The sequence below is a fragment of the Garra rufa genome, chromosome 13 (genome assembly GCF_049309525.1).
Source record: "Garra rufa chromosome 13, GarRuf1.0, whole genome shotgun sequence".
NCBI lineage: Eukaryota > Metazoa > Chordata > Actinopteri > Cypriniformes > Cyprinidae > Garra > Garra rufa.
The window spans coordinates 14,046,133-14,068,234 of record NC_133373.1 but is presented as its reverse complement, the minus strand read 5'-3'; the positions used below and the strand labels follow the sequence as shown (position 1 = coordinate 14,068,234).

General features: G+C 38.3%; 1 protein-coding gene across 1 annotated transcript in view; it reads right to left on the bottom strand.

The window, feature by feature from the left end:
• Nucleotides 1–206: 206 nt before the first annotated feature.
• Nucleotides 207–22,102, bottom strand: part of LOC141283313 (uncharacterized protein C14orf132) — a 44,239-nt gene continuing 22,343 nt past the window's right edge. Inside the window, exon 2 of the mRNA XM_073816597.1 lies at nt 207–4,176. Within this exon, the coding sequence (XP_073672698.1) occupies nt 3,946–4,176 (231 nt within the window). The 3' untranslated portion in view covers nt 207–3,945. The remainder of the gene's footprint in view (nt 4,177–22,102) is intronic.

The following is a 22,102-nucleotide window of genomic DNA, read 5'->3' as shown; positions in this document are numbered from 1 at the left end:
CCCTATTTTACTTGTCCCTGAACAAATGTGTCTAATTTTATATATAATTTGCTAAATTTGCACTTGCTCAGGGATTTGTGGTACACTACTAGGCAATCTATAGTGACAAGAAAATATTTAGGTTAAAGCGTCAAGGTTTTGTTCAGTGTCACCGTCAGAAAAGATGAGCAGATTTGTTATCATAATTGTGATGACAGTCACACATCTGGTGTTCAATGAGTCATTTAATTCAACAGTTTTTCAATACAAAAAGAAACATGTTGCAGTGCAGGTGAAGCAGAATTGAGCTGAACACACCGGACTTCATTTGCTACTGTACACTAGATTTCAGGCCTCTATATAAAGACCTCTCAACATCAACAGACAGGACTTTTACTAAGAATCATAATATCTACATTGTTTGCTGAGCAGAAAATTTATACTTTCACAGCACACTTCTAAATGAAGGTTTCCTGTGGTTTGAAGATTGTGATTCGAGCTGGACTAAATAACACTTGTCCCTCTATTCGGAACTACGATGGTACCAGCAAACCGCAGGTTACTCCCTTAATCAAAAAGAGACTTTGAAGGACATTTCAATAGTCTTTCTAATTAGACTGTATTATAAGCCATGATTAACAATCAGCTCTTCATCAAACTTCATTGTGGCAGTTAGAGTTTATCAGTGAAGTATTTTTACATACTGACATGAGACCTTCCAGTCCATAAATCAAAGTCATTGATAAAGTGAAGGCCATTTTCCTGTTCAGTATATATTCAGATTCATTTCCTAGTGCAATCCACTGCAGAGAAGATGATCGATGATCATCTTGGCTTGGTCCCAGTCCATTTCATCCCACTGAACCATAGCTAAAACTGGTTCATTATGGTCAGCCTTATAAATAAGGCCCAGTGTCCATTGTTTAGATCAATACAGTGACCGTCACAGTCTGAAACCTGTTCGGTCAATAACGACTCAATTAGTAATTGTCCCTCAGGTTTTACAGTGAAAATACTAAAGATCTGACTGGTTTGTAAAATTCCACTGGTATGAAATAACTAGACCAATCTAAACCTTTTTTTGTTTTGTTTAGTTTTAGTGATTTAGTTTAAGGACATTTGAAAACTTTTGGCAATTCCATGATTAGAATTAAAACAGAACTGACTGTTCTAAAAGAAAGAAAGAAAAAAAAAAAAAAAAGAAAGAACCAGCAGTAACAAATGGTGGGAAGCCGGTGTTTCCATCAATCTGCTTAACAAAATAGCTTAAAGGATTAGTTCACTTCCAGCATAAAAAAATCCTACTAATTTACTCACCCTCATGTCATCCAAGAAATTAAGGTTTGTGAGGAAACCAATCCAGTATTTTTCACCATATAGTGGACTTCAATGGTGGCCAATGTGTTGAAGGTCCAAACTGTAGTTTCAATGCAGCTTCAAAGGGCTCTACATGATCCCAGGCAAGGAATAAGGGTCTTATTTAGTGAAAAGATTTGTCATTTTCTAAAAAATAAAATAAAATTGATATACTTGTTTAAACCAAAAAAAAAAGCATGTCCTGCACTAGCTCTGCTCTAGCATTATGTAATCTTGAAAGGTCATGTGGTCTGTGAGTAGGGCGAAAAATCTAATTTTCTCCTCCAAATTCAAAATCGTGGTTGACATCATTGTTTTACTTTTGTTTGTAAAGAGCGTCTGACTTTCTTTGCATATTATTTGCTACTGCGTTATGCGTGACCTTTCCGACGTGATTACGTAATGTGTGAGGTCAAACTAGTGCAAGACGAGTATTTGTAAAAAATATTATAAAAATTTCTTTTTTTAGAAAATGACCAATTGTTTTAGATAAGACCCTTATTCCTCAGCTGGGATTGTGTAGAGCCCTTTGCAAGCTGCAATGAAACTGCATTTTGGACCTTCAACCCACTGATCCCCATTGAAGTCCACTATATGGAGAAAAATTCTGGAATGCTTTCCTCAGACACCTTAATTTCTTTTTGACTGAAGAAAGAACGACATGAACATCTTGTGTGACATGGGGTAAGTATATTATGAGGAAATTTTTGTTCTGGATGTGAGCTAATCATTTTAAAGAATAGTTCACTCAAAAATTAAACTTTGCAGAAGAATTACTTACACTCAGGCCATCTAAAATGATTTGGAGAAATGTAGCATTGCATCATTTGCTCACCAATGGATCCTCTGCAGTGAATGGGTGCCATCAGAATGAGAGTCCAAACAGCAGATAAAAACATCACAATAACCCACAAGTAATCCACACAACTCTAGTCCATCAATACACTTCTTCCAGTGAAAGTCAATTACCTGCTGTCTTTTCACATCAAAATGTACCAATATGTTTTTTAAAACAGTTTTGGTCTCTTTTCGCTTGTAAGCGATCCTTGGTCTGTGCATATTTCTCTCCTGATTCAGACCAGATGACCTTTTCAATGGAGAAAGCAATATTATGGATAGAGGACTCATATTTTAGCCAGCACAGTTTAAAGTGAAAAAAAAAAAAAAACATCTTAATGATGGATTTGTTTCTTACAAACAAAGGTGTTTATGGATAAACTGGAGTCGTCTTGTGGATAATTTTTTTTATCAGTTATTCTGACTCTCATTCTGATGGCACCCATTCACTATAGAGGATCCATTGGTCATCAAGTGGCGTACTGCTAAATTTCTCTAAATCTGTCCCTCATCTACATCTTGGATGACCTGAGGATGAAAACATTTGAAGCAAATGTTAATTTTTGGGAGAACTTGGTTTAACCCATTTAACTGGCTTCTCTAAAAAGACCATGTTGGTCACTAAGCCAATTAACGTTATTGGTCCAGACATATGCTTCATGTGTGGATTAAGGCTTTGAAACACTCCAAAAAGGACACAATAACAATTTGTTAAATAAACAAACAAACAAGGGCATAAAAATACATTTCTCCATGCGTCTTTGTTAGGGCAGTTGCTTTGCGCCAGCGGGCAGTGAAGATGTTTCCAGGTGTGTGATGGTGGGATAAGAAGCCGCAGCCACTTTCTCCCAGAGAGAATGAAATAGTCACCATAGCAACATCCGCCTTTTATGCTGAGCTCATTAAAAGCAAAGCTCTGACCTCTACCAAATACAAGCTGGACCTGTCACCCTCAACTAGAGGGATGGAATGATTTATCAGTGTAAAATCATTTAATAGTATGCAGGTTTTAATTAAAATCAAATGTTAACTTGAGCCTTTCATAAACTAAAGTGGTGATTTTACTATGTGAAGAATTAAGAGAAGAGATTGTCTTCAAATTGATGTCCTGAGGCTAAAAAAAAAAAAAAAAAAAAGACGGACAAATCAACGTGTATAAATGCCTCATGAATCAAGAAGATTTTAAGTGCTTATAAGTTAAAATACTTTAATTAAAAAAGGGGTTAGTTTCCTGTTCTGGGCACTTCCTGTATTTATATTATTTTATGGTTACTTTTCCAAATTAGGTTTGGGATTCATTTCAACTTTATAATCACTGCTTCAAAAAGGCAGTTGGATGACTTTCAGCTTTTTCAGAGAGTAGTGTTTGCCCTCTAGACATTTAAAGCTTAATAACAGCATTTGTTATCACATACTAAAAGCAAAAATGTACAAATTATTTGGCAAAAGTCTGGCAGTATTACTCTCAGAAAACAATACAAACAAAAGAAAAAAAAAAGATATCTGTGTTTTTTCTCACGTTACACTTATTGAGCATTAAACAATCTAGTTACAAAGTTGTCAACATGAAAATTTCAATGAATCAAAAATAATTTCTAGAGCTTCTAAGTACCATTCTGCGTAAAAAACAACCAAATAAACAACTAACACTGTGTACATTATTTTTCTTGAAAGACTGCACACACTGTTTGTCTGATGAGGGCCCGGGGCCCTATATTTGAGGAACTCAAAGCCGAATGTGTCTCCAAAGTTCAGCTGGTTTCATTCCAGAGGTCAGAACGTGAAGGCGTAGACGACGCCCACCACTATGATGTTCCCGATGGTGGCGGTGATGGCGATCCACAGCCAGATGGCGTCTCGGGACATGGGCTGCTGCTCCTCCTGTTGGTTGTGAGCTGCCAGAGCGGCGGCATGAACGCTTGCAGAGGAGTTGAAGAGAGAGTGATCCGTGCTGTAGTCATCGTGAGGCGATGAGTCCATGAAGGCTCCTGTCATCACAGGGATCTGGTGATAGAGATGAGAAGAGGTCAGACGGATGAGCATTCAACCAAATGATTCCATCATCTACATCAGTAGCACTCTGACGTGCATCCTGGTCTGGTTTTACAGACATCTTACAAAATTCTCACTGCTAGGCACAATTACAGCTTAAGAGACAATCGAGAAGTGCACTTAAGACTGCTTTATCCTTATTCTGAACTCTTAACAATAAAAGATCCAAAAGGGGGGTTTCACAGCAATGCTATAGAATAACCATCAACCATGCAATGGACCTATACATTTTGATTAGATTTATTGTATGTGATAATATGAAATTATATTATACACAATCTTTACTAGTTTACAGAAATAATTTTGTAACTTAGTATGCAAACATACTTTTATTTTGAATTGATTAATCATGATTAATCGTTTGTAGCTCAATTTTTTTAGTACTTACAAAGCAATAATACAAAACATTTCCATAAATTAAATTAAATTAAATTAAATTAAATTAAATTAAATTAAATTAAATTAAATTAAATTAAATTAAATTAAAATAAATTAACTTAAATTCAAGTTTTTAACCTGCAAACTTTCAAATCAAAAGCTTTTTTTTGTTTCAACATATTAAATATGATGAATTATTCTATTTAAATAACTATGAATTATACCATATATTTGTGACATTTAATAGTTTCATTCACTATTTACTCTATTATTATTATTATTATTATTATTATGCATCACAATCTTTACTAGTTTACAGAAATAATTATGGAATCTTTCATATTTGTTTTAACCCTGCGGTGGGGAAATTAGTAACTGCAAAGTAAAAATAAAAATAAAAAATACTTCATTCATGCATTCATTCATTCTTAAAATAAATAAAAAAAGCATTTTGTTTTTTACCTGCAAACTTTCAAATCAAAAGCAATTTTGTTTCAATAGATAAAATATGATAAATTCTGTTACTTAAATAACTATGAATTATATCCTTAATAATTTAAAATGATACAACGATACAAAAAAAGAAAAAAATGACATTTAATTATTGTATTCACTTTATACTATTATTAGTAGTAGTATTATATTGCTTGGCAAGTTACTTTTTAACCTGCAAATCAAAAGCAAGAAAAATAGCTTCAAACCTCCCTATGGCTAACAAGTACATGCATCCCTGGGGTGTTCCATTCCTTTATTAGAAAAATTTCAGCCATAACAAATTTGCATTAAAAAAACAACTATTTTATATTTCACACCTGTGTTCATAAATCAAATTTGACTATTCCCTGAAAATACTTCACACTACACAACCGTGTCTAATGGCCCTTGGCCCTAAAAAATGGTCCTCTTTAGCAATTCACAAAGCGTAGCTGTCATTTGCATAACTTTCACAACAGTGTCTAACAAGTTGCATGTTGACGATTAAAGCGAGACTGTGAACAACAGTGAATAACAATCCTGGCTATTTCCAGAGACGTGTCTGACCTGTTTCAGGGCTGATCAAAACCTGCATGGGGCAGCAAAGAGTCTGACAGCCTCTACTGAGCCGAGATGAAAAGACTCTCACCACCAGGGTAAAAATATCACAAAGAACCCAGAGACGGCCAATTTCTCTCCTCTCTATTCAGCCTGACATGCACACCTGTCTGTTCTGCGGTTTGAGGTGTTACACCCTTACAAGCTGCACGCTTCACACATACAAAGACAAATCCTTGTTCTGTTTCACTATGGCAACTGGTGACAGAAGAGAACAAGGAATGATGGAGGCAAGGATGCTGGGAATGAAGAAGGATGGCAAACTTAACTGCGTATGAGCGGCTACTAGTGAACCATCATGTGTGGATAAACAAAATCAAAGAAAGCAGCATCTGAATCATCCATCTTGGAGCATAATTGTTTATAATGTGTCATTTCACTCATGGCTGAACACTTTTTAATCTGTATCTACTACATATTCAAACCAATTTCAGGAAGTACAAACTGATCTTGCAGAACAAAATACACTCAAATAGGACTGAGGTATGTTTTCTACACTGTTAACAAATCTTCAAAGTTGTAGTTAAAGATTATTGGAGTATGTTTTAGAACAGGGGTTTTCAAACCTGTCCTGGAGCCTCCCCTGCCCTGCACATTTTGCTTGTCTCTCTCATCTAATACACCTGATTCAAATCATCAGCTCATTAGTAGAGACTGCAAGACCTGAATTGGGTGTGCCTAATAAGGGAGACATACAAAATGTGCAGGGCAGGGGAGGCTCCAGGACAGGTTTGAAAACCCCTGTTTTAGAAGAAAACACAACTTCAGGTATTATACTTCAATAGTTCACATTTAAAGGGATAGTACACCCAAAAATGTTTAATTGGTTTTTTGTTTGTTTGTTTGTTTGTTTTTTAACAGACATGCACCTTTTTCACTTTTCAAGACCCTATTGATGGACTGGAGTGGTGTGAATTACTTGTGAATTATTGTGATATTTTTATCAGCTGTTTGGACTCTCATTCTGACGGCACCCATTCACTGCATGTGAAGTGATTTAATGCTAAATTATTATTATTTTTTTAATTAAAATTTTTATTATTATTATTATTTGGTGGATCTAATCCTCAAATTCACTGTTACTTGCTATTATTTGTAAAATTTAGTAGCAATTTCTGAATGTAAACTGAATGTTTTCTTTTCAGTATACATGCTCTAGCACAAATGTATCTGATATTTTATATAACAATATATTGTAAATTCAAAAACACATTTATATAGAATATTCAATTAATAATTCAGTATGTCACGTTGCTGTACATTTCGTCAATTTTGTTAGCAATGTTTTCTATTTTGCTAAAGGCAACAGTACACTTGAACACTTCAATTATGGTCAAACTGCCAGACTTACATTGAGACCAGGAAAGCAGAGAAGAACATGAGGTTCACATTATTTAAAATTACACCATTTCAGAGCTACATTCTATTTTGAGTTGTTACGTTGATTTATGACTCAGAGGTCAGTGATTGGCTGATTATTGAAGTCTGTGTAAAACAGAGCCTACTGAGCAGCAATCGATACAGCACTGCACCTGCTGCTCCCCACGGACAGAATAACTCCATCAATCTTTAAAGAGAAAAACCTTCTCTCCTCTTTTCGAAACATAAAAACAGACATACACATAAATAACAGTACTACTAAATAAATCAGCGCAAAACTTCTTCCGCTTCTGACCTCATGTTAAGATTTCACACTATGGTTCCAAATCGAACATTTTTTGCCAGTGCAGTTATTTTTCTTAACCATTTGTTCTTAATAACCACTGTTTAAGGGTAAAGTTCAACTAAACAGAAAAAAAAAAAAAATCTTTTTTTGGCCATGCTTTCTAATACAAAAGTTGAAGGATCACAGAAGCTTTTAAAATGACAAAACTGACAAAAAAGCGCAATAAAAACCATCATTAAAGGTGTCATTACAACTGTATTCCATGTTTTCTGAAGCAATACGACAGGTTAGTGTGAGGAGCAGACTGATATTTAAAGGGATTGTTTACCCAAAAATTATAATTACCCCGTGATTTACTCACCCTCAAGCCATCCTAGGAGTATATGACTTTCTTATTTCAGAAGAGTACAATCAGAGTTATATTAAAAAATATCCTGGCTCTCGCAAGCTTTATAATGGCAGTGAATGGGTGTTAAGATTCAATAGTCCAATGAAGTCCAATAAAGTGCATCAATCCATCATAAAAAATACTCCACATGGCTTTGGGGGGTTAAAGGAGTAGTTCACTTTCAGAACAAAAATTTACAGATAATGTACTCATCCAATATGTCATGTCTTCTCTCCATATAATGGACTTCTATGGTGCCCCTGAGTTTGAACTTCCAAAATGCAGCTTCAAAGGGCTCTAAACGATCACAGCCGAGGAAAGAAGGGTCTTATCTAGTAAAACGATGGGTTATGTTCTAAAACAATTACAATTTATATACTGTTTAACCTCAAATGCTCGTCTTGTCTAGCTCGGCATAGGTATATAAGTTGTAAATATTTTTAGAAAATAATCAATCATTTCGCTAGATAAGACCCTTCTTCCTTGGCTGGGATCATTTAGAGCCCTTTGAAGCTGCATTTAAACTGCATTTTGGAAGTTCAAACTCCATAGAAGTCCATTATATGGAGAAAAATCCTGAAATGTTTTCCTCAGAAACGACTAAAGAAATAACCTTCCTTTAATAAAGGCCTTTTGCAGTGAATCAATGTTTTTTTTTTTTTTTTTTTTTTACATAAGAAGTAAGTATGTCCTGCGTACAGCAGTTAGTGGAAGCTAGAGATTATGGTTTATAAAGTTTTAACTCTTTCCCATGGCAAACACACAATTTTCCGTTATTCATGAGACAACGCTTCCCTGCCAAACACAATTTTTGTTTTTGTTTTCGTGTTTTCACTGTTACACACTCGGGGCACTATTATGTATGCCCTGAATGAGTCTAGAATGTGCCGATCAAAAACACAGATGAGGAAAATGCAGAAACGAGCGATCTCATATGAATGCATATGCATATGAAAAATAATGTGATCATCAACACTAACCGCATATAAATAAAAACTGCCAAATGTTAGTGAGTGAAATGTCAATCCAGGAAGTGGTAAAGGACTGTGCAAACTTTGGGAGTGCTGATGGAAGCCATCCACTGCATCTTTGCTTTGATAATAGTACTGAATATGATCCAGATGCAGTTAGTGATCAAAATGTCAGCTTTTTGCTCATTTTTATTTTTACTTACTTATTTATTTATTTATTTATTTTATGAAACCTACCTACAGTCAAGTGTTGATAAAAAAAGAATGCTTGAAACTAAAATAAAATTAATTTTAGTTGTTGTTTAAATGTAGAGGGTCTGTTTTTGTATGTATTGCATGTTCAGAAATTCATACAACAAAATGTTCTGGGGGCCATGAAATTTTAGTGAAAATCATCAAAAATGCTGGCGGAGACTGGCAACTTTTATTAAAAAAGGTTGGTGGGGAAAGAGTTAAATATGGATATTTTTCTTACAAAAGGGCACAGATTCACTTTAGGAGGCCTTCATTAACCCCCCAGAGCTGTGTGAAGTACTTTTTATGATGGATGAACACACATTTTTGGACTTCTATTTGACTTTAAAATCTCAACAGCCATTCACTGCCATTCACTTGCCAGCTTTAAAGAGCCAGGACATTTTTTAATATAACTCTGATTGTGTTCATCTGAAAGAAGAAAGTCATATACACCTACGATGGCTTGAGAATGAGTAAATCATGAGGTAATTTTCATTTTTGGATGAACTATCACTTTAAGTTCTCATTCACCAGTAGTGTTCATTGGAGCTTTATTTAATTTGTGAACAAACTGTTCTTCTGAATTTTATCTTTTGTACAAAACCGGCCTGAATGATTTGTTAATGATTCTGATTGATTTGGCTCACAGATATTACTTAAATCTTTTACAACCTTAAACGTCTGTCAGCAAATAACAACTTAAAGGCACAATATGTAAGTTTTTGCTGCTAGAGGGCACATATTCAAAACAAAGGAAGAAACAAAGGCGTAGTTTGACGATGCCTTGATTGAGTGTGGAATCATGGGAGTTGCTGTCTTTATCCCCACAACTGATGCAATCCGTTGGGACTCGGGAAAAAAATGAGGACGCTGGAGCGATTGCTAATGAAGGAAGCAGCGGAGCTTTTATTATGCTACAGTCGACCGCTTCTGCTTCTTCCGGTCATGCGTATGTAGGAAAAAGCAGTGCTGTTTTATCATGCTAGATACATTTAAGTGTGTTGAAAGTTCTGTTATAATGCTACTGTGTGCGTTCATCACCCATGCAATAAGTGCCTTTGGGGTTTCCATGTTTTCTACAAAATAAAACTGGAAAATCAAGGGTGTATGGCGTCGGTCCATTGCAAAAAAAAAAAAACAAAAAAAAAAAACAAAAAAAAAAAACAAAAAAAAACAGCAAAATATATAACACTGTTCTAGTGGGTTTTGGATATTTTATTTATTTATCTTACATAACATAATGTGCATTTAAATTTAGATTTTAAAATATTTTAATATATTATATTTTCAAATAATGCCTTCAAAATTCCTAAGATTTTTTTTTTTACAAAGTAATGAATGAGTTAAGGACTGATTCCTAAAAATTCTAAACCAAACAGAGCACTTTACTGTCAAATGAAGCTGTTCTTTTGCCTTTTTTTGTGCATTTAATTATTCACATTCAAAGGTTCTCAAAATATTCATGACCTCCTTAACGTTTTTAACTATAAACGGCAATCACTGATGGATTTTACATCTTCCAAAAAATCTGAAATATGCATAGAAAGAAACACTACTATGAATATCAACCCTTAATTTGAGACGAAGGCTTTCATCCAGTGCAACTGTCACATGAACTCAGTATCTGTTCATTGCACGGGCATCCGTTGAAATGAGTTGCCTGGAGCTTAATACCATTCAGAGAGCTGCATTAAGTCTTAATGATTCCAATGCTTCCTGTTGCCTTAGCTCGAAGCTCAAATATGATGGAATCAAGGGACAGCTCCAAAAAGCCCAAAGGCTCACAGTAGCGAATAGGCACTATGGGACACCTAATAAAAATAAGATAACGAATGCAAACAAATGTACACATACTGAAACAGTAAACTATCTATAGATGTCCAAGCTTTCTCATGCAATTTACATTGTTTTTCAGTTCCATTTTTTCTGTTTATTTGTACTATTACAGTTGTTAACCATTACTGTAACAGTTTTCGTTGTGTTTCCTAGACTTTTAGTTTGTATTTAATTCCTTGTTCCAGTGTTTAGTCCCTGTTTTCTATGAATTATTTGTTTTTGTGCTAAATGAAGTTTAATAGATGCAAATAGGAGTTTATTAGTTTATATTAAAGCTAAATAATCCAAATGGATGGAAATTTGATATGCCATTCAGATATAAATTTCATTTAGACCTAGAAATTATTTGGCATAATGCATTTCTGGACTACATATTTTGATGGAGACTTTATAATCCTATACAGTCAAACCACAAAAAGTTCAGACACCAGATATATATATATATATATATATATATTATTTTTTTTTTTCACTACAGTTCATTTATGTAAGTGAGGATAGCAAAATAAAGTAAACTGTGACAATTTATACCCAAAAAATTCTTCATACAGTGGACTACCAGTAAAACTGATGACAATTTGGGACCAAAAATTTGATTTGACACTTTGACCTGGCGAATGAATTTGCTCTGACACAGTTCAACTCTTGAGTTCTTGTCATATTTTATTACCATTTTCTAAACTATAGTGAATAAACTGTGATAATTTGAGAAATTTGAAAAAGGTGTCTGAACAAATTTTGGTTTGACTGTAGCTGCGTGTGTATGCATGCTTTCTTATGACTTTCCCCTCACCATCATTTGTCACTGATCATTTCCTGAAGCACAATTTAAAATATGGCTTATCACACTCTGCCTTAATTGGATAACATAACTATTTCAATTTCCCAGACTATTTTCAGTTGCTTAATAATGTTAGATACGATAATACCAATGCATACACACCTTGCTATACTGATAGGGGTTTATTGTACTGAGAACAGATCTTTGTCAGTATGATGAAGCTTCGTTCCTCCAGACGGGTGTTATCGCTGTGCTGAAGACAGAGCGCTTTCTGTACAGCAGGCCTTACAGGTATTTTTTGCCCTCCTTCCATTTAAATGTCACAATTTTAAGACAAAATCCTCTTTTTTGTTCACAGCCGCTGCTCTTTGTTCTTGTTTCCAGTCTTAGAAAACCTCCTTCAGCAACTTCTTTATGAACCTCTGCTTTATTATTGGTTGAGGCGCAGACAGGGTTTCACTGGCACTTTGGCCTTTAAGGCACCTACAAATTAAAGAAATTCAGAAAGAATAGCGAATCCTAGTGTAGCAGGAGGATATAGGGTTCAGAAAAAGATTTGACTTTATAAATCTCCAAAGCCAGAGGACAATGGCAGTTTTTTTTTTTTTTATGTGTCATAGTTTTTGGATTCACTCACTGTGGTGATATATCTCCTGCACTGCTTTTGGCTGCCAGTCACTATCCAGTTGAATTCCAAAATGCAGCTCTTCAACTGCTGGCAGTGTGAGATTTGATTAAGAGCCGCAATCCATCACTACCAATGACTGATTGCCAAAGTGATTTAAACTTGCAAATATGCATTCAAACTTTGAATGAAAGTTCAGAATGATGAAGCACCTTTCTGGATGGGGGAGGAAAGGACGTTTCCCTTTAGCTTATGATCGGATACATGAGATATCCTCCACCAAGGGCATGACATTTGCATCTGCTGTCAATTAAACTTTATAAATGATATAAAAATCCCTGACAGGAACTTAGTGCTACTGTTTGTAAACTCCTTTGCGTTCAGGTGATAGATGGCACTTAGTTTTATTGAAGCATTTGAAGCACAAAAACATTTTTTGTCTGTAAAATTGTTAGTCTGTAACCAACAGACATTCTAACCCACCCCATAGATTTTCCTACTGTAATTTTCCAGCATTTTTATGTATTTGAACCTTTTCCAACAATGACTATATGACTTTGAGATCCATCTTTTTGCACTGAGTGCAACTGCGGGACTTATATGCAACTATTACAGAAGGTTCAAATGCTCACTGATGCTCCAGAAGGAAATGCATTAAGAGTTAGGGGGTGAAAACTTTTGAGCAGAATGGAGTTGTGTGTGTATTTGTCTTATTTTGCCTAAATATCATATATTTTCATTTAGTACTGCCCTGATCTTTAAATTCAAAAAGTTTTCATGGTCTTAATGCATGTTTTTTTGTTCCTTCTGGAGGATCAGTGAGCATTTGAACCAAATTAGCATATTGTGATAAAGTTCATTATTTTCTGTTATGTACTGATAAACATTAGACTTTCATATATTTTAGATTCATTACACAATTTTTGAAAGTAGTTCTAGCCTTTTATTGTTTTAATATTGATGATTTTGGCAGCTCATGAAAACCCAAAATTCCTATCTCAAAAAATTAGCATATTTCATCCGACAATAAAAGAAAAGTGTTTTTAATACAAAAAAAGTCAACCGTCAAATAATTATGTTCAGTTATGCACTCAATACTTGGTCGGGAATCCTTTTGCAGAAATGACTGCTTCAATGCGGCGTGGCATGGAGGCAGTCAGCCTGTGGCACTGCTGAGGTGTTATGGAGGCCCAGGATGCTTCAATAGCGGCCTTAAGCTCATCCAGAGTGTTGGGTCTTGCGTCTCTCAACTTTCTCTTCACAATATCCCACAGATTCTCTATGGGGTTCAGGTCAGGAGAGTTGGCAGGCCAATTGAGCACAGTAATACCATGGTCAGTAAACCATTTACCAGTGGTTTTGGCACTGTGAGCAGGTGCCAGGTCGTGCTGAAAAATGAAATCTTCATCTCCATAAAGCTTTTCAGCAGATGGAAGCATGAAGTGCTCCAAAATCTCCTGATAGCTAGCTGCATTGACCCTGCCCTTGATAAAACACAGTGGACCAACACCAGCAGCTGACATGGCACCCCAGACCATCACTGACTGTGGGTACTTGACACTGGACTTCAGGCATTTTGGCATTTCCCTCTCCCCAGTCTTCCTCCAGACTCTGGCACCTTGATTTCCGAATGACATGCAAAATTTGCTTTCATCCGAAAAAAGTACTTTGGACCACTGTGTTTTATCAAGGGCAGGGTCAATGCAGCTAGCTATCAGGAGATTTTGGAGCACTTCATGCTTCCATCTGCTGAAAAGCTTTATGGAGATGAAGATTTCATTTTTCAGCACGACCTGGCACCTGCTCACAGTGCCAAAACCACTGGTAAATGGTTTACTGACCATGGTATTACTGTGCTCAATTGGCCTGCCAACTCTCCTGACCTGAACCCCATAGAGAATCTGTGGGATATTGTGAAGAGAAAGTTGAGAGACGCAAGACCCAACACTCTGGGTGAGCTTAAGGCCGCTATCGAAGCATCCTGGGCCTCCATAACACCTCAGCAGTGCCACAGGCTGATTGCCTCCATGCCACGCCACATTGAAGCAGTCATTTCTGCAAAAGGATTCCCGACCAAGTATTGAGTGCATAACTGAACATAATTATTTGAAGGTTTTTTTGTATTAAAAACACTTTTCTTTTATTGGTCGGATGAAATATGCTAATTTTTTGAGATAGGAATTTTGGGTTTTCATGAGCTGTATGCCAAAATCATCAATATTAAAACAATAAAAGGCTAGAACTACTTTCAAATGTGTGTAATGAATCTAAAATATATGAAAGTCTAATGTTTATCAGTACATTACAGAAAATAATGAACTTTATCACAATATGCGGTCACACTTTATATTAGGTGGCCTTAACTATTATGTACTTACATTAAAAAAAGAAGTACAATGTACAATGTACACTTTTACTTCTATTAAGGTGGGATATGGGTAAGGTTAGGGACAGGTTTGGTGGTTTGGGTAGGTATAAGGGTGGGTTAGGGTGTAAGGGATGGGTCAACAGTGGTAATTACAGAAATTAATTACAAATGTAATTACATATAGGTTTTTAACAAAATGTAAGTACAATGTAAAAACATGTATGTACACAATAAGTACATTGTACCAAATGATTAATTTAAATGTACATACATAGTAGTTAAGGCCACCTAATGTAAAGTGGGACCCAATATGCTAATTTTTTGAAAAGGACCTGTAGTTTCATATGAGTCCCTCAGTTGTCCTCAGTGTGAAATGATTAATCTCAAAATCATACAGTCATTGTTACAAAATAGATCAAATACACAACAATGCTGGAAAAACCAAAGAATTTGTGGGACCTGAAAGATTTTTTTTCTGAAGGTATCAGGTAAGAACACAGTATTAAGAATCAAGGGAATGTAAACTTTTAAATAAGGTTATTTTTATAAATTCAACTATTATTTTCTCTGGTGACTATATGTTTATGTAACACATTTTATGTGAAATATCTTAGAGGTCAGTACTAAATAAACAATAACAAGCATTTTACATGATCCCTCTTATTTTGGTTCAACTATTCAACATTTTACAGATTCTGAAAGGGGGGGGGGGGTGTAAATTTTGACCTCAACTAGTTACTCTCTAACATTATTAGTTAGTTATTTGGAAAAGTATACGTTCATCAACTACAAACCAACATTTGACTCAAAACTATACATAATAGCTTATAGTAATTTTGCAACCTCATTATTACCCATTCTGGCACAGATTAAATAAATTCAAATACATTTTAAATACATTTTAAAGTCTGTCTATTTAATTTTTATATTAATTTTTATTTAAAAAATTTATTTAAAAAGTTTATTTACAGAAACAAACGTTTGAAATGGTATTTAGACAAGTATCTAGCATGGTTAGTTTTACTTAACTTTTAGGAGATCGATAAAAGTTCAGGAAAAGGAAATTGTGGGTATCAATTTAACATTTTAATTCTGTCGTATAGCAGAGCTTGCTGCCTTTTCTACTCTATTACTCTTGTGTCTCACCCTATAAATCATACAGAAGGACATACTCTAATTCAGCCTTACGTTACTATAGTGGCATATGCTAAAAGCTGTTTTACATTATAAAACACAACACAGTCCTCATCTATCCAAGCCAAGGGTTGCACTCTCAAACCAAAGCTCTTCCTCCACAGAATAACAATTGATCTTCATCTTACAGAGAGAGGACTGCAAAAATAAGAAAATCGTTGGACCAATTTCCACCAGGCCTAGTGTTGGTTTGGACTGATCTCATATTCAGCAAATGGAGACAAAGGGAAGCTTTCAAATTATGTAAATGAATGTTCTGAATCTTGAGGGAACATTGAATAGAAAGAACATTTTGAAAAGTATTTGATGTTAATATATTCCAGCTGACAATATTCATATCCACTATCATAATCCACTTACTCAAGAAAGCAAAAATGAGTCTGTTTGTTGAAGATGGAATAAAGAGTGAGCACTTGACTTTCTGTCAACTTAAGCATCACAGTTAAATTCGAAAATTAAACCAGATCAAAAACAGACAAAAGATCCTCAGTCATTCAGCCATGCCAAGATAACATGCATTGATGTTGACTAATGAGTTTCCACATGTTAGAAATGAAATCTTTTCAGAGGCTGATAGCCTCTATGTCGTGAAGAGATAAAGGCATTTGCCACAAGTGTCTGTTACACATTGCATGAAGATTGAAAAGCAGAGATAAAGGTACCACTAAAAAGCTTTGTAATGATATAGTAGAAGGATGGAATTAACAAACCCAGAGTCTGCTTTGCTAAGATTGATCTACTTGAATGGAAATTATGATTCATAATTCATAATTCTCAGCGTCTGATAATGTATCCAAGCCATCGGTGATTTAACCAGAATGAGTTATGCAACATGACTCAGTTTGTCTCTTGGAATTTGGCAGGAATTGGATGGTAGAGAATCACACTGTCTCTTTTAATATAGTAGGGTTTTAAAAATGACAAATACTTTTTGATTTAGAAAGTATATAAACTTCCTTTTTATCAGATGTTTCTACAAAATGGATGTTTTCCAGAATAACATAAATTTTAGAGACGTGTGAAGATGGAACAAAAAGGCTAAAAACTATCAAGGAATTTTTGTTGTTAATAAAGATAAAACCAAATCATACTTTCTAGAAGTAATTTCTGATTAAAAGGGGTGCCTGCAAGTTTTCATTCCACAATATTTTTGTGTGGGTGGTCTGATAATCCGTAAAATGTTTGCAAAAAAACGAAAGAAAAACATTAAAGTTGACTCTGAGATAAGCATTTTAATGCTTCAGTAAATGGTACACGTGTGTAGAATAAAAGTGTCTCCTAGACGCGTTTTAAAATGCTAAAACAGCGAAACCCACATTAACCCTCTGGGGTCTGAGGGTGTTTTGGGGCCCTGAAGAAGTTTTGACATGCCCTGACATTTGTGCTTTTTTCAGTATCTTAAAATATATTAATGGCTAACGTCTGATTACATTGTAATTAGCACATATTGGGCTACAATAATATGCAAGCAACATGAATGTACATGTTTGTGTTTTTGAGAAAACGTCTCTAGGTTACGTATGTAACCATGGTTCCCTGAGAAGGGAATGAGACACCGCATCCCCTAGGGGTCGCTATTGGGGAACGCTGCAGCGTGACTCGTGTCTGAAGAATGCATATAGAAAAACTACATGAAATGGCCGGTGACAGCGTATGACGTCACCGCAGCGCGCTCGTCGCTGCTGGTGCGTCACTACCGGGCGACACAGTATAAAGAGCCACCGGTGTAAACACATATCCGCTTCAATGTCTGAAGCTTCTCGTCCGAAGCATGGAAAAAAAAGCGTAGGGGACGCGGTGTCTCGTTCCCTTCTCAGGGAATCATGGTTACATACGTAACCTAGAGACGTTCCCTTCCGAGGGAACTCTCACCGCGTCCCCTAGGGGTCGCTATTGGGGAACGGTTATACCCACGTCTCCATGCTGAGGGGAGTGCATAGTAGCAATCACTAAGTGTAAATTCTGTGAAGAATTATCCCTATAGGACGAGGTGACAGCTGTCAGAACGTAACCTCCCCGGCCAAAGCCTGAACTGTTACTCACTTACCTGAATGGGTCAAAGGACCCAGAGCACAGCTCAGGTTGGAATCGGAGATTCCTTCGGAGGAACGGCTAAGTTAATACTTAGACTTAACTAGAACAGGAACTGCCAGTACTACTGAGTCTAGTTCCCTCAGTGAACTGACTCAGAAATAGCGACTAACAGGGCTGTCCCAAGACAGAGACCATTCTAGCAGGGGTTATCCTCAGATAACGCACCCTGGATAACAGATGGTCAGGAGATATCTAAGGTGATATCGAGTGAAGTTGGGCCCAGGGAGACCGGGGTTTTAAACCAACACAAAAAATGGGAACGAGGACCGTGTAACCCATACCGTATAGGATTTTAGAAAGAACCAAAAGCTTGGTGGGAACTTACCACTTATGTGGATTTTAGGAGGTGCACAAGGATTCCGTGCGCACTTACCACTATTGTGGAATTCAGAAAGTGCCCAGGGTTTAGCGTAAAATGGGATTTGGAGACTGTGTTTTCCCCCATTTTGGGGGTTCCGTTGTTAAAGCTCCAGATTTGTCATAGGATGACAAGAATTAAAATAGGGGAGGACCCTCCCTGTATTAGAGAGGGTAGCAATGCTACACCCTATTCAGGACAGACAGTCCTCAAACTGCTAGTCAACTGATGAAATCATGGAGCTACTGACCATCATGATAGTGGACGCAGACGGCGGACAGAGCCCTAACCCCGACTTGCAGGGAGGAACATCCGTCCTTAAAAGGCTATACTCTGAAGGGACCCTTAGTGTGAAGGGGAGCATACTAATGCCAGTCCACATGGATGCTTACTAGGAGAAGGTGGTGCTCTAGTAGGACCCTTTCCGCAGAAAGGGGAGCAGCCAAAGTCATTTCAAGGTCCTGAAAAGGGGGAACTCCTAGTTAGTCATAAAGCCTGAAGGGGAGGTGACACTCGACCCGGAAGTCAGGCGCAGACAGGCTCCTAACCTTGGTTAACAGAGAGGAAAACGTCTAGGTTACGTATGTAACCCCTGTTCCCTGAGGACAGGGAACGAGACGCTGCGTCCTGGTGGACACTATGGGAACTGCCTTCAGCATGACCGGTTCTGAAACAAGCTATAGAACAACGACAGTGAACTTGACACTGGCCGGCGCCAGCCTATGACGTCATCAACAGGCGCCTGAGGTGCAACAGACAAGCAGGTGCCTGAGAGCACATTACCATCTTTTTGTCTGACGGAGGTATGTGCAGGGCCCGAGGCATGGCCCCGAGACGCAGCCTCCTCAGGGAACAGGGGTTACATACGTAACCTAGACGTTCCCTTCCGGAGGGAACTCTACGCTGCGTCCTGGTGGACACTATGGGAACGTTTATACCAACGCTGCCATGCCGAGGGATAAGTGATCAAACTGACTGAACGAGGAGTCAAGAAGGAACATCACCCCTGCTTCAGCAAGAGTCGCTGGGGCCCAGTGACCTGCCACGGCTAGCTCGGCTACCTGTGCACGTAACTCTCAAGCGTGGAGGCCTAGAGGGAGCCTACTACACTTAGCTCCCTAAGTGATGGAGCTCATAGACGCCCTTTCGTCATAATGGGCGGAGTTTTAGGGAATGGAGGTCTCAGCAGAGCGAATGTCTGCTCTAGGGACCTGACAACATTCAGTGCTAACAGGTATAGATGCTATACTCGACACTGGGGGTATTCAGTGAGGCTGAATAGCCTGTGCAACGAAACTACCCGAGTGGAGCTTCTGCTCAGAGGGAATCTTCAGAGTGGAGGTCTTATGACCTAACTACACTTGACACTGACGATGGTCTGTGAGGCTGAATAGCCCGTGCAGCAGACCTGTCTAAGTGGAGATTTTCTGAGGAGTGGAGGCTTCAACGAAAGGAAGCTTGGCAACACTCTGCGCCTTCCAGAGAGCAACTCTAAGAATGGAGGTGCCGTGACACCTCTACACTCAAAACCTGGAGGTAGTCAGTGAGGCTGAGTAGCCTGTGCAGCAGAACTACCTACGTGGAGTTTCTGAGGAGTGACTGCTTCAAAGGAAGCCAAAAAGCACTCTGTGTCTTGCAAAGGAAAACGCTAAGAGTGGGGGTCTCGTGACCCATCTACACTTCAACACTGAGGGTAGTCAGTGAGGCTGAATAGCCTGTACAGCAGAACTACCTGAGTGGAGTTTCTGCAAAGTGGCGGCTTTGGTAAGAAGAAGCCTGGTACCACTCTGCACCCAGCAGAGGACAACTCTAAGGATGGAGGTCTGTGACCTATCTACACCCAATACTAGAGGTAGTCCGCGAGGCTGAATAGCCTGTGCAGTCGGACTGCCTACTTCTAGTGAAATCTCTGGAGGCAACGAAGGACTCTGAGAGTGGAGGTCTCATGACCTAACTACACTTCAACACTAACGGTAATCAGCGAGGCTGAATAGCCTATGCGACAGTACCTGAGTGGAGTCTAGAGAGTGGAGGCTTCTGAGAAGAAGCCTAACAACACTTCATAGAAGAAAGACTCTAGGAGTGGAGGTCTGATGACCTAACTACACTTCAACACTGATGGTAATCAGCGAGGCTGAGTAGCCTATGCGACAGTACCTAAGTGGAGTCTGGTGGCAATATTCTGTGGGCAGAAAAGGACTCTAAGAGTGGAGGTCCCATGACCTACTACACTTCAACACTACAGGTGTTCATCGAGGCTGAATAGCCTATGCGACAGTACTACCTGAGTGGAGTCTGGAGAGTGGAGGCTTTCAAGAGAGGAAGCCTGACACACTTCCGTGCTTAGCAAAGAAGAACTCTGAGAGTGGAGGTCTCATGACCTATCTACACTCTAACCCTGAAGGTAATCCGCGAGGCTGAATAGCCTGTACGACAGAATTACCTTCGTGGAGCTCTTCTGGAGAGTGGAGGCCAGAAGAGGCGTCAACACTCAATCCTGCTAGAAGTGCTATCTGGATTGGAGTTGGAAAAACTAAAAGGTTTTTGTAAAAAAACAACTCAAAAGATGGGAACGGAGGTTTACCTGCATGGCCCACACCGTAAAGGATTTAGAAAAGGACCCGCCAGTCGGGGGAGACCTTTACCACCAATGTGGATTTGAGAAAAATGCATAAACGCATTTACCACTCATGTGGATTTTAAGGAGTGCTCAAGGACTTGCGTGAGTAAACACCACAGATGTGGTTTTAAGTAGGTGCCCAGAGCATAGCGAGAGGATCACCAGATTGCAGTCTCTAGGCGATAGCAAAGCCTGAAAGCGGAGCTTCTGGACAGGGGAGGCTTCAGCAGAAAGACTCTCTAAAGCGAGAGGAGGCCTATGACGCTCTCCTTAGGGAAACTCTTCAGAGTGGAGGCCTCAAAGTGAACGCTCTAAGCGAGGGGAGGCCTGACTACACTCGACGCTCAAAGAAATGGCAAATACTCACAGTAGAGCTAACAAATGCAAAATAGCATTTATCTCATAGCTCTGTGTAGTGGAGGCTCCGAGACTGCATCTCTAGAGAGAGAAGCCTGCAACACTAGTTTTTTGGTGAGTGGAAGACAGCACTCCCCCAAAAAATAGTCAGCGAGGCACCCATGGGCCTGCCAGCTGCTATAACTGTGAGAGTGAAGGTCTCAGTACTGTGGCTGTGACAGAGAGGAGACCTATTACACTGTGCTTATCAAAAGGAGTTGAAAAAAAAAGGGTTTTGGAACCAACTCGAAGATGGGCACGGAGGATTCCCCTGCGTGGCCCACACCGTATAGGATTTCAGAAAGGACCCTGCCTTTACAGGAGGGAACCTTACCATAAGTATGGATTTTAGTGAAGTGCCTAAGTAGTGCACTTACCACTCACGTGGATTTTAGGGAATGCTCAAAACGACTTGCGTGAGTAATCACCACTAACGTGGATTTGAGGAGGTGCTCTAAGCGTAGCGAGGAAAACACCATTATTATTCCCGGGCGATAGCAAAACCCGGAAGCGGAGCTTTCAGCGAGGGGAGGCTTTAATGGTTACAGACTCTCTCGAGCGCAACAAAGCCTGACGACGCTCAGCTGAGGAAGCTCTACCGAGTGGAGGCCTTGGTATGAACACCCTCTCGAGGAAGGGAGCCCTAACTACACTCAACGCTTGAAGTGACAGGTCCACGAAAGGGCTCATATACTGAAAAGTAGAGCTGCATTATTGTGTTTCGGCCTGTATTTCTGGAGAGTGGAGGCTTAACAGAAATACCTCAAACAGAGGGAGCCTGGCGACACTCAAACCAATAAAAGCTCTCATGAATGGAGGTCTAAAAGAATGACCTGGCTACATTCAGCGCTAAGAAGTATTATCTTTATACGAG